Source organism: Megalobrama amblycephala, linkage group LG10, assembly GCF_018812025.1.
Source record: "Megalobrama amblycephala isolate DHTTF-2021 linkage group LG10, ASM1881202v1, whole genome shotgun sequence".
Classification (NCBI taxonomy): Eukaryota; Metazoa; Chordata; class Actinopteri; order Cypriniformes; family Xenocyprididae; genus Megalobrama; species Megalobrama amblycephala.
In genome coordinates, this window is record NC_063053.1 from 5,645,415 (window position 1) to 5,659,363 (window position 13,949).

Consider the following 13,949-nt stretch of genomic DNA (forward strand, 5'->3'; position numbering starts at 1 on the left):
AAGTTATTAGTTTATGTTGTCAAAAAAAAAATGTAAAAAGATTTCGGAATAAGCCATTTTTACAGCTCGGCTTTAATAAAAGGACTTAAATGCAGGTGAAGAAAATTTGGGCTGAAAGTTACAGTGCTTTCACGGTACAATGAAGTCCTTTATCTCAAAACATGAAGGAAAAATGTGTTCCTCATGATATAATCCCTTTAATATGCCACTGTCACAAGATTCAGAACAAAGCAGAGGCCATTGCATTTTATCCATAGGAGAAAGGAAAAAACATTTTAAATTATATATATATATATATATATATATTAATCACTTCATTCTGAATGGATTGTCGCAAGAATAGCAATATAAATTAAGTATAACGTCGATGTATAAAGAAGAATAAATAAGTGTATAAATTAAGTTATAAATTACTTTGCAATTAAAATAACCTTTGCATTGGCAGGTCAGTTTGCATTATTTTTTGTCAGTGAGGAAAATAAAGTAATTTCTAATTGCAATGTAGAAAATGTCAACAGACTTTGGTCTTGGCCTCTCAGTTCTTAATCTGTCCTTGCCTGGGAGAACACAAGCTACTCTCACTTTGCATTTACCCTGAATTAGGGCATCAAAATTTTAGCTGATTTTATATAGGGAAATAATGAGGAAATAATCACATTTCCAGGAAAGGAAGTTACAAAACTCATCCAAAACTGCCCCCACAAAACAGAAACACTGACAACACTTGCACATTCGTATCATACTGACCCCACCAGATAAACAGGGATGAACACATACCTGCTGTAGACATGCGTCAGTATGTTGTTTATTCTCTTGTCGTAGCGGTAACGTCTGTAATCCTCCATGGCATCTTTAAAGGCAATCACGGTGAGCACCACAGCTAGGGGAATCATGGTAATCTCCTTCTGAAATGCTTCCACCACTGGGACCCAATTCAGCAACACCAAGAACAGGAAGTACAGATTTGCCGCTCTGTTGCAAGAACCCACATGTTTCAGTAACACACAAGTACAAACACACAATTAAATCATTTCAAGAACACGTGATATATCCAGCTCAACATCTGACCTGTGAAACTGCTGGAACAGATTCATGGGTATGAAAGTGAGGAGGGTATACTTGGTGGTCCGGATGCTGTTGTCTTGAAAGCCCTTGGAGAAGCTGTGGTACTCTGCATGGTGTGGACCACATCGTGATACCACCACTCTTCTCTTTTCACTGAGCCGCTGAACCAGAGGGTCTTGAGCGTCTAGACTGCTCTTAGGTGGAAGTGATGAAGGAGAAGAGTACCAGCCCCTCCTCCTGTCTGTGGATATCAGCTGCAGACATCTGTGCCAAGCCCAGTGGAGCCGCTCCATGAGGACGACAGCAAGGCAAAATGGCGAGGTCCCTGTCTGCACTACAAACAGCCCTCGTCCTGAACACACATAAACACACACCAAAAATGACTATAAATCCACAGAGTATACTCCTTGCAGTCTTCCATCTCTTCTCCTTATGAATGCATGAAACCTGTTGAACAAGCTTTGCATGGCTGAAAGGCAGAAGTTATGCCTGTTGTGAATGCTATTTACAAGATAACCACATCCCCATAACATGGAAAGAGGAAGGAGTGTTTAATTTGTTTCAAATGAAGCAGCTTATATTTCACATAGGCCAAAATACAAGAGGTTTCATTTTTCTGTAAGGCATATGGTGAACATAATGCAAGAGTGACACGACCTGAAATGAGGAAGCTGAAAAATGGCATCTTAAAACGACTATATAAACACACACAGTATTGCAGATCATAGATGGCCACAGATATGTTTTGTTTAAATATTTATGGAAATCTTGGAAATAAATGTAAACAAGCATGAGATGAGTACTTCATCTAGCTTAACTAACATAAAACTAGCATTTTATACCCCCTACCCAACATTCAGCATGCTTTGACTAAGGGGTCAGTCTGTGCCAACTCAACCAGAGGTCTCCAGCTCAAATTTTTGATTTTGTTAATATTTTTTCTGTAGAAAGACAAACATAAATAATTGTGAAAGCCAAAATGTTAAATGTCACAGATGTATATTTACTGTAATCCACTATTTTGTAGAAGGGGGTGAAAATGTCAGTTTCCAGCTAAGATTTGGAGCCAAATTACAGCGATGTAAAAATGACTTTAGAAAGATGGCAGCACCATTATTTTATTAATACACAGAGATTGGTAGGTCTATTAGTAAAATCTTTAGATTTTATCAATCTTTGTTGCATTATACGCAAATGGTGACAGTTCAAAAAAAATTTTTGCCTCATGTTTGCATGCCTGTAACTCAAGAAGTATTAAGGATATCCTTCTAGATAACAAGAGATAACATAACAAACTTTTCTTTTGGTATCTTAATTTTAAATGCCCTCGATGGTTCAGTCCCAGAGATGTTAAAGGGATAGTTCACCCAAAAATGAGAATTTGATGTTTATCTGCTTACCCCCAGGGCATCCAAGATGTAGGTGACTTTGTTTCTTCAATAGAACACAAATGATGAAAAAAATTTAACTCCAACCGTTGCAGTCTGTCAGTCAAATAATGCATGTCAATGGGAACTCCATCTATAAGAGTAAAAAAATATGCACAGACAAATCCAAATTAAACCCTGTGGCTTGTGACAACACATTGATGTCCTAAGACACGAAACGAAACCATTCGTGTCTTGGTTTGTGTCTTAGGACATCAATGTGTCGTCACGAGCCGCAGGGTTTAATTTGGATTTGTCTGTGCATTTTTTTTTTTACTCTTAGATGGAGTTCCCATTGACATGCATTATACGACTGACAGTCCCGCAACGGTTGGAGTTAAAAATCATCATTTGTGTTCTACTGAAGAAACAAAGTCACCTACATCTTGGATGCCCTGGGGGTAAGCAGATAAACAAATTTTCATTTTTGGGTGAACTATCCCTTTAATGTGGCTCCATGAGTAAACTGTAAACATTTTTCGTGGTCAAAAACCAGTTGTGGGATACTTTGCATACAGTGGTTCCTTTTTTTTTTTTTAAAGAGGAATATCTAACTTTATAACTTTGTACAGAAAAATTATTAACAAAGTCAAAAAGTTTAGCAGGGGAAGTTTCTGAAATTTGGATGATTTGATATGGAATGACTCCAAGGCTAACCAAATCATTCTATACCAATACTGAAATAGTATCTAAAATGGTTTGCATATTTGTCTAATGTTTTGTATAATATTCAATACAACATGCTTTTGTGTCTCATATGATTTAATGATAATATGGAGCTCATACTTGAGGAGGAAAAAACTCCTCAATTTTATTCAAGGGCTCAAACTTTGCAAAAACATGCTGATTGCTGATATTTTTATGGCTTAAAAATTAGATGACATTCTGATAGCTATATAGCAGTATAGCAGACTACTTACATATTGTAAATTGCATATAAATATCAGTTGTCACTCTATATCTCCCAATTATTAGATGATATTTAAATGCTTCGTTTTATGACCAAAGCTCTGTGGGGGACAAAATATATAATGCAATGCAATACAATTGAGATATGAACAAATAAACATTCTTCAGAGGCCTGTTTTATCAATTTTGATACTCACATTTTAGTTTTTCTAAAAATAAATAAACAAACAAACACATAAATACATAATAGATGTTTGGATAAACCAAAAGTTGCTTCAGGCCAGTATGAACTGTCAAACAGATGGCAGAAGTTTTCAACATGTAGATCATTTAGAAATTCATGTATCAAATGTAATACTGTATGCTTTATAAACATGCAAAAACACTAGGAAACTCGCACTGGCCTCCGAGACGACTAGTCACATACTAGTTACACGTTTTTTCTTAAGTATTTCTTAGGCTAGTTTCACTTTTGACACCGTTTCTGTAACGATACATAACACTAAAAAACTACTGGACATTTACATCACTGTTGCAGAGGAAAAACGATATATGTAACTGTTAACTGAAAACAAAACAGCGGGAATATTGTCACATGATATGGGGTAAGTTGTCACAATGGAAACATCCTATTTTACGCTTTTCTGTAAAAATTTAAACAGTTAAACAACTGTTAAATTGTTTTGACCAACAAATGTTTTAATCGCACAATCCGAATCACGTGCTATTACTCATTAGACGCGAAAAGATCGTGATGCTTCCGATTTTGGTTTTAATAAAAGGGAAAAGCTCCGTTTTACACATCCGGAAACACATCCACAGACACCTATAAAGCAGGTACCATAAATGTGTGTGTGACCTCGAGTGAGTACAGGTCAAAGGGAGTGTAAAATCATAAAACGCTAATGTCGATTTTATTGCTCAAGATGTACACTTTCTTAAAGGACCCAACACATATTCCAGATAACAAAGCCTTAAAACTTACCATCAAGTCGTGGACTGCCCGCATTTCAAAGTAAGTATAATCCTGTACAAATCATGCATCAGATTTTCCGTTATTATATTTAACGGTCCACCAGTCACATTAAATATATAAACATACAGTAACCCGCTTTGGAGAGCTGCATGAACCCCCCTTGCGCGTGCGTGAGCATCCTGTTGTGGGTTGCCAGGTTTTCACAACAAAACCCGCCCAATTGCTCCTCAAAATAACATTTCAGGGGGGTCCCACGGTAAAAATCGCGTTCCGGGGTAAAATTCGTTTTGGCGGGGCTCCCCTGGTAAAATTCGCGTTGCATGGATGGACTAAATATCGCGTTATTTTGGGTCGATTCAACCCGCGGCAACAGTAGCCCAAATCCGAGGTAAAACCGCGGACTTGGCAACACTGTGTGTCACCCACACTCACTCTCTACATTACAACACCCACAAGTTTCTCTCCTGCGTTTCTCTCCTTTGGCAATCTAAACAGTACATTTTATTTTAACGAAAAACATTTTATAACGTAATTGATTACCAGCATTTTCAAAGGGATTTTGAGTAAAATATTTTTTTCCTTTTTTAAGACGTGGTAAAAGTCATTTGTTGTGTACATTTCTTTATTTTAAATAGGTGTAAATTATTTTAAATAAATGTTAATCTAATTTAAAATCTATATCTATACATCTAAACAGCACTGCGTTCAGCCCCGACAAAACATTTTTTAAACGGAAAAGGAGGTGCGTTGAACAGCCTGTTCTGATAACGCAAGAGTTGCAACTGAGAAGGCCATTCTTTGTGTTCTTTTTGAAGAACTTTCAGAGCCTGATTAAATCGGTATAAATACGTGTTTAATACTGCAAAATACGCTCGATGTTACAGTCACTGCCCTTGCCGTCCAGAATAAAAGAGAACATCCCAATCGAGTGAATGGATTTGTGGAAACTTCTAATTATTGTGGTCCAACATTTGCCTTGCATTTCAGCATGAAAAGACAAACATGTGATGAAGAATAATCCACTTCTTACCTCCGAGACTGTGTTGATCTATATTATTTTTATTGTGAGTATTAGGCTTATCATTATTGCTGATCACTGTTGTTGTGCTATGAAATTGTAATCTTTAATATTTATATATAATCAGAGGAGCATAGAAAAGTTTATTAAAGTGTCACTTCACAATACAATAGCAAAATATATTAGTAGCTATTTTTGTTACATTAATACCCATTGTGCGAGCTGTCTCTTTAATACTGCATGGTTTATATACATCTTGCCGCTGATTGGGCTGACATTTCTGACACACCCACCAAACAAGAGAAAACATATCTCAAACCCGTTGCACACCATTTCCAGGAAACATGTAGTTCAACCCGGAAAACGTAGCAAAACCTTGCGCACGGGTTTGAACTTGAACGTGCCCCAGGTTTTCACAACAAAACCCGCCCAATTGCTCCTCAAGACTAGCCCAATCACATTTCTGTTGGATCCCACGGTAAAAATCGCGTTCCTGGGGTAAAATCATAGATTGTAAAAAAAAAAAATCGCTTTTTGGCAGGGCTCCCTTGGTAAAATTCCCATTCCATGGACTAAATATCGCGTTATTTTGGGTCGATTCAACCCGCGGCAACAGTGTAAAAGTAGCCCAATGGACTATGTGCACGGTTACTTCCTGGTTGTCGTTAAGCCAGCTCCGGCATTTCCGGTGAACTGTTAGCTGTTCATTCTGTAGTTCATTCTGTAGTTTGGTGTACATCGACACCAAAGAAAGTCCCTTTAAAGGTGCCCTAGAATGCTTTTTTCACAAGATGTAATATAAGTCTAAGGTGTCCCCTGAATGTGTCTGTGAAGTTTCAGCTCAAAATACCCCATAGATTTTTTTATTAATTTTTTTAACTGCCTATTTTGGGGCATCATTATAAATGCGCCGATTCAGGCTGCTTCCCCTTTAAATGCTTGTGATCCCCGCCCCCGAGCTCGCTGTATGAACAAAGTTCATACAGCTAATATAACCCTCAAAATGGATCTTTACAAAATGTTTGTCATGCATGCTGCATGCATGCATCAGATTATGTAAGTATGGTATTTACTTGGATGTTTACATTTGATTCTGAATGAGTTTGATGGTGCTTCGTGGCTAAAGCTAACATTACACACTGTTGGAGAGATTTATAAAGAATGAAGTTGTTTATGCATTATACAGACTGCAAGTGTTTAAAAATGAAAATAGCGACGGCTCTCTTGTCTCCGTGAATACAGTAATAAACGATGGTAACTTTAACCACATTTAACAGTACATTAGCAACATGCTAACGAAACATTTAGAAAGACAATTTACAAATATCACTAAAAATATCATGATCATGGATCATGTCAGTTATTATTGCCCCATCTGCCATTTTTCGCTATTGTCCTTGCTTGCTTACCTGCATAAAGTCTGTTGATTCGGTTGTGCAGATCCAGACGTTAATACTGGCTTGTCTAATGCCTTGAACATGGGCTGGCATATGCAAATATTGGGGGCGTACATATTAATGATCCCGACTGTTGTGTAACAGTCAGTGTTATGTTGAGATTCGCCTGTTCTTCAGAGGTCTTTTAAACATGAGATTTACATAAGGAGGAAACAATGGTGTTTGAGACTCACTGTATGACATTTCCGTGTACTGAACTCTTATTCAACTATGCCAAGGTAAATTCAATTTTCAATTCTATGGCACCTTTAAGACAAGTTATTTCACTCAGCGGCCATCTTTGAAATGCCTCTCGGGCATCCAAATGCAGCTCCTATCTCTTTGAATGGGGAAACATCAAATTCTCCAAAGCTGTTTGCCAAGCTTTCAATTTAAATTTCATATTTGAAATCACCAATTAAATCTGACAACAACTGTCTCATAATTTTTTTTTCCAAACGCTCGAATCATGACAAAAATCCTGTATTTTTTAGGCTGGATCAAGCTAATGCGCATGCGCAGACCTAAATGCGCGTCTCTTGTATGTCATTTCAGAGGCGCGAGTCTGACTGTTTCTATAGAAACTGGAGCTTCTAACTGCCGCTGCAGTGACACGATGACTTTACCAGTCAGCGATTGGCTGTTATTTAGAAGGCGGGACTCCGCCATATTGCGTGTTTCACTTTCTCCCATTCAAAACCATATGATTGATGCGTGTTATTCTATAGTCTTTGCACAATACCATCAATGGTTGACTTTTTATTGCTGCGTTCATATTTTAATGCAGTTATCACATTTACCTAATTTTGCCAATAAACCAGTTTTATTGATTGCAATAAAGACGAAGCTATTGGGACCGTTTAAGAAATGTCGTGTCTGTAATTAGACATGCACACGCATTTTTTTTCGCAGCACTTCAAATGTTATTTTTAATGTGATGACCACAAACATTATTTGTTCAGCCTTCTGAGATTGTCCCCATTGTAAAACTGAATGTTTAAAAATGTAGGAAATTATATCTTTATATTTATATCGCATATATCAGCCATTTCCTCTAATCGTTTTTTACTTTGTTTTTGACTAAATATTAAACATTATACAATAACTAGGTTTAAAAATACATTTTGTCAATGTGAAGTATGAAGTACTCACAAAATCTTAAGAAAAACAATAACTTATTGCATATAGTCCATTCCGCGGGAAAACCGCGGATTTGGCAACACCGTGTGTCACCCACACTCCCACACTCACTCTCTACAACACCCACAACAAGTTTCTCTCCTAAACAAGTACAACATTTTTATTTTAACGTAAAACATTTTATATCGTAATTGATTACCAGCATTTTGAGTAAAATATTTTTTCCTTTTTTTTAAGACGTGGTAAAAGTTTGTCCGAAACCTGTCAACCTGTTGCTTGGGAAAAATAGTCCAGTTATCTACATTACTTTATTTTAAATAGGTGTAAATTATTTTAAATACATGTTAATCTAATTTCAAATCTATATCTATACATCTAAACAGTTAATGTACTTTTTTGAACTTTTATTTTGAAATTTTGTGAGCGACTAGTTCCGGGTTCGTTCAAGTTGACAATAATGTATAAATATGACAAGAGTGAAATAGTTCTTTGTTCTTTAACATAAATTAATAATTAATAATCATTAATAAATCCCAGAGTATAAGCAACAACGTGCGGCTCAACATCCTGAAGAAAGACGCGACAGAAGACAAAGTCACGTGACATTTGATCAGCTGACATCGTCGACGCTGAGGAAGACGACTGACAGCATAATGATAAAATTGCTCGACAAATTGCCGTCTGAAGAATGTCCTAAAGTAAGTATATAATGCATTTATAATGCTGTTTATGAAATTTTATAAATGGACATAACGTTGTACTGATCTCACACCAGTAGCACACGCCATCAGCATGAGATCAGCGCGTGGCAGGTTTTGGCTTGTGAATTGTTTTGTTTGTTTACCTTAAAAACATACAGTTGGCATCACATACTTCACAAAACGATTATGCTATCTATTTGAAAATGCGATAACCATCTTCTGTCATCAATATATTCAACGATTGTGAAAGATTCTTGCAGTGTTTCCACGAGACCAACGTAAATTTATTACGATTATGATATTATAAGGGTAGTTTTAATACATTTAAATCTAAGCTGATGTTTATCTACCAACGTATAGATCAGGGATGGCCAACCTTTACTTACCGTAATGTTTTGTGGCATTTAAAAATGTTTTGAACATTTTATTTAACGTATATTGATTAACTCCACTTTAAATGATATTATTTCATATATTTATGTATTTATTATTAGTGGGCTATTTTTTCCCCTCTTTATTGTGTTTGTGTGTAACAATTATAATGCCTGTTTGTTATTTAAAGACGTTTAATAAAGGTTTGTTTAAAAAAAAAAACACACCAGGTACTCCCTAAAATAAAATTTAAATTGCACCATTTTTTTGTATCTATAGTGTCTTCAATTAATAACATTAACTTTAACAAATATTATAATGGATGTTTAATGATTGCTTTATGCTAGTATCAGCCGTGTTGAAGTTTGTTTTTTTGCTTTTGTTCATAAATTTTAACCACATTTACAAATAAATATATAGTATATTTTTGTGATGTCAAAGAAATTTGTAGATGTTTCAAATATACAGTCAAACCAAAAATTATTCAGACAGTAGATATTTGTTTTTTACTAGTGATTGCAGGACACTATAGTTCATTTATGTAAGTGAGGATAGCAAAATAAAGTAAACTGTGACATATTATACCCAAAAATTCTTCATACAGTGAACCACCAGTAAAATTGGGGACCAAAAATTATTCAGACACTTTGACCTGACCATGTTTTGCTCAAGTGTTATCTGACATAATTTATTTTTTCTGACACAGTTTAACTTTGAGATCTTTTTTTATAGTGAATAAACTTTATCAATGAATGAAATGTTCAAGGTGTCTGAATAAATTTTGGGTTGACTGTAAGTCCACAGACCCCTTGTAGTACCTTCTTCATTCTAGATGAAACTCCTCATACACAATAATCTCTGATTATCAATTTGACTTTGAACCCTGAATACTTCAGTTTCTTATTTCCATTGTAAGCTCATACACAGGGTGGTGGATGGGGTATGCGGGCGGAGCGGTCCGAGGCGAACAGATTACGGTGAACGGTGGAGTCTGGCAGAATGGGTGGAGTTAATGAACACCCTCTCCTCTCTCATCCGCTTTGCTGTAGGAAGGGGCTGCTCAGATCAAGAGGTGAGTAGACAGACATATAAACATGTCTAACTGTGTACAGAATCATAAAAAATAGATTTATTGGTTGACTAAACATCTGATTCATTATTTTGTGCATGTCTGAAGATCCAGGAGCTGCTGAGTGATTTGGACACAGCACGGGCTGAGGCTGTTCTCCAGTGTGTGCGGTCCAGGTTTGATGAGATCAGACATGCTTTGGTGGACAGAACCAATGCCATCTCTAGCACACAGCTACAGGACTTTAACTGGCAGTTAAAGGTGCATCAAGAACATACATACATCCATGCATTAATCATAGTCCATTTGTAAATATTGCTTTCTTACATCCTCCCCTCTTTCCTTCCTAGCTGGCATTATCCAGTGATAAGCTGTCAGCTTTAAACACCCCTCTGCTAAATCTCAGTCTGGACCTGAAAGAGAATGGAATTCAGAGATCTGTGAACATAGAGATGAACAAAGAGGAGCTGCAAACTCTCATCAGTGCACTAGAGGCTGCTAATAAGGTAATGATTAAGGATAAGGTAATGGACTATTAAAGTGCCTCTATTATGCTAGTTTAAAGCTCCTAATTTTTGTTTTGGAGGTCTCATTAAATAGGCTTACTTGTATTCAAGGTAAAAAACCCCACAATTTTCTCAAATTATCTATTGCAGCATCAACTCTTTTCTCACAGTGGCCCTCATTTATCAAACGAACGTAGAAACCAGCGTACATCCGAATGAAAAAATCAGCTTGCGTCAACGCTCACGTGTGATTCATTAAACTTTCGTATGCGGCCTTTCATATGCTGTGTCCCAATTCGCCTACTTCTACTACGCCCTAAAAGTATGTACTCTTTCTGTGAACAAAAAGTACAAACTTTTGAGTGTGTAGCAAAAGAGTAGACGAGCTTTGGGACATACTATCACGTCATACAATTGCGTCTTTGCTCTCTGTCGCATCCTGTCACCGTAAACTGGCCTGTCAATCATCTTACATCCTCCACCACATTTCATTTAGTTAATTTCCTACCGTATCAGAGAGAAATGCAGTACCTCTTTCGTGTGGAGAACTCTCCTCATATTAATGCATAATGATGCATTTAAAAGTTAATGGCCAATTGGATCTTTATAAAATTTCACATTGGTATTGCAGATAAAATATAACACGGATAACATTAAATAAATATTTTCACAGGTTAAACTGATTATTAGTCACTCAAACCTCTTGCCGTCGGTCGTGCATATCCGCCATTTGTAGTTTTTTAACACTTTTTACTCATGTTTGTAGTTCTGAACTGAATCCTCATCCAAAGCGCAATGGGTTGTGGGCAATATTAGCCTTTATAGTGTGCACAGATCCACATTTCGAAAATCTACCGGAAATAGTAGACCATCTGGGGACTTTTGGCATACTCTTTTCAACATTAAACGGACCATTAAACTGAGCAGTGTCAACTTTCTCTGCATTTAGTTTGCTGATAAATGGCTGAAATGTAAAGTTAGCAATGATATGTTGGGTCTGTGTGTGTGAGCGAGGCGCCTGCGCGATCAATTGAATTTAATAAAATAAAGAAAACGAATACAACGCATCAAATAAGCGTAGCCTACACTAGCCCTACTTGATGCACAGTTTTTCTCTTTTCTTTTGTTAATTATTTCAGTGAAATATATATTTCGTGTAGTCCTATTATTTTATTCTTTGTATATTATTCCGTTTTTCTCTGCATTGCAGGTGCATGATGTGAATCCTTATGTTCTGTTGATTTTGTGCATGCAAAGTAATATCCCTGGAAAGAAAAAAAAACATTTGTTGTATTTTAAGACACTCATCTATTCTAATTTAATTTTAATTTGACATTTTAATCCTGTCGTTTAATGGTTATTGAGTGATTGTCGGTTAGAAAAATAAACAAAATGTTCTCTTAACAATTCTCCACCAGATTTACTATGTTGCACACAAGTTCCCGCTGACTTTCACAACAAAACCCGCCCAATTGATCCTCAAAACTAGCCTAATCGCATTTCAGGGGAGTCCCACGGTAAAAATCGCGTTCCGGGGGGTAAAATTCGCTTTTTTGGCGGGGCTCCCCTAGTAAAATTCGCATTCCAGGGACTAAATATCACGTTATTTTGGGTCAATTCAAACTGCGGACATGAAAAACAACCCACGGCAACAGTGTAAAAGTTGCCCAGTTCCGCGGGAAAACCACAGACTTGGCAACACTGCGCTGACTCAAAAACGTGCGCACATGAGCTGAGACCTGACGTGAGATTTGATCGTACTCACTGCTCACGCTCGTATTGATAAATGCCAAATTTTGTGTGGAAACGAGCGTATGCAGAGTTTTCTGGTGAACGATCCTTTGATAAGTAAGGGCCAGTGTCTGAAATGGTTCGATCAAGGATTGTCTCTCTAAACCCCTTCTTTCTGAGAGCCTACTCTGCTCTGATTGGTCAGACGGCCCAGTCTGTTGTGATTGGTCTGTTGTGATTGGTCTGTTGTGATTGGTCTGTTGTGATTGGTCTGTTGTAATACAAAACACCCATTACTATATCTGAATTTCAGGAGACTTCCTCAGCACTTGTAAACACTGATATGAACAATAACCATGGTGTCAGTTTTACAACATCAATTTAAGCCCGAGTCCTTATCCTTTGGAAGTTTATACATAGTGGATTTTCTTTCACAGCGCAGAAAACAGCTTCTACTTGACATGTCAACAATACAAACCAAAATCTTCCAGGCCTCAGCTGCAACTAGAGAGTTTTAGGGCGGGTCAAAGTAGACGTTATTGAGAGGCAGCCAATAGACGGGCATTATGTGTTCATGCAGGCAGTTCAGAATAGGGTTGTCAAAAGTACCGAAGCAGGCGTCTATCAGTGGATCCCTGACAAATCTGCTGACAGACACCTGCTTTCAAACGCTCCCGTGTGTATCTGTGTAAGCGCTCGGTGAAGAGCATCATTGATGTCTATTTACATGTTTTTGATGATCATCGAAGTCAGTACTTTTGACAACCCTAGTTCAGAATGGGTTCTTTCTTTTATGAGATAACTCCATTTATCGTGCACTTTGAAACTTTGCAGAACTTTCACATTCAAAACACCTAAATAACACTACATGAAAGGTCACAAAAGCATAAAAGGGGCACTTTAATATATAGTAGTGGCGCCAACGCTTACCTCTGCTGACATTGTGTCTAATTTCAGGTGGTGCTGCAGTTGAAATGAAGATACCAACCAGTACATTTCCTTACAAAGATGGTTCTGTGCCATCATGCTTTCAAAGAGAGAATTTCTGAAGTCTGTATTATAAGACAATGCCTGTATGCGGGCAAACAAGAACCTTCCGGACAGAACCGTGAATCTCTCAATTTCTCTGCCTATGAGGTGTTCATAAAGAGCTCAACAGACTGAATATTATTGTTTAAGCTCCAACATTACGGACTGGAAGTTGCTTGATTAATGGTGCTAGGATCGCTTGAGGCTGAGGATTTTGCTAAAGGCCTGAGATCTTGTGTTCAATTCTCCATGAAATGCAAATGAATTTTGGTTTCACAACCCAAAAGGATGCCTTTCTAAATAAAGGAACTAAAAACATTAAAGCCAACACATGAGTTGTGAGTTGTTCCTTTTTTGCCAAAAGACAGAACCCCCCCCCCCCAGCCATTAAAATTTCCTGATAATTTACTCACCTCCATGTCATGTAAGATATTTATGTCTTTCTTTCTTCAGTCGAAAAGAAATTGAGGTTTTTGAGGAAAACATTCCAGGATTTTTTTCTCCATATAGTGGACTTCACCAAGGTTGAGGGTCCAAATTGCAGTTTCAAAGCAGCTTTAAAGGGCTCTA

At 37.1% G+C, this 13,949-nt stretch overlaps 2 protein-coding genes across 3 annotated transcripts in view; one reads left to right on the forward strand and one right to left on the reverse strand.

Annotated features, from left to right (window-relative positions):
- Positions 1–4,624, reverse strand: part of atp10d (ATPase phospholipid transporting 10D) — a 36,516-nt gene extending 31,892 nt beyond the window's left edge. The window contains exons 1-3 of one of the 2 annotated variants that reach the window (XM_048204128.1): positions 4,387–4,624; positions 1,069–1,417; positions 778–972 (exon numbers count right to left, since the gene is read on the reverse strand). In XM_048204128.1, coding sequence (XP_048060085.1) covers positions 778–972; positions 1,069–1,358 — 485 coding nt within the window. In that variant the 5' untranslated portion in view covers positions 1,359–1,417; positions 4,387–4,624. Of the gene's footprint in view, positions 1–777; positions 973–1,068; positions 1,577–4,386 lie in introns of those variants that run through there. The other variant, XM_048204129.1, reaches the window with a different exon arrangement.
- commd8 (COMM domain containing 8) lies at positions 3,982–13,707 on the forward strand. Its single transcript, XM_048204131.1, has 6 exons — positions 3,982–4,006; positions 8,509–8,669; positions 9,961–10,116; positions 10,222–10,374; positions 10,464–10,619; positions 13,308–13,707. The coding sequence occupies exons 1-6, from the start codon at positions 3,997–3,999 to the stop codon at positions 13,326–13,328; spliced, it is 657 nt and encodes a 218-aa protein (XP_048060088.1). The 5' UTR covers positions 3,982–3,996; the 3' UTR covers positions 13,329–13,707.
- The last annotated feature ends 242 nt before the right edge of the window (positions 13,708–13,949 follow it).

Excerpts from the sequence above, each read along its gene's own strand:
- commd8 (XM_048204131.1), top strand. Across the intron at positions 10,117-10,221 it reads GGGGCTGCTCAGATCAAGAG|ATCCAGGAGCTGCTGAGTGA; the intron begins GTGAGTAGACAG and ends GCATGTCTGAAG. Across the intron at positions 10,375-10,463 it reads ACTTTAACTGGCAGTTAAAG|CTGGCATTATCCAGTGATAA; the intron begins GTGCATCAAGAA and ends TTTCCTTCCTAG.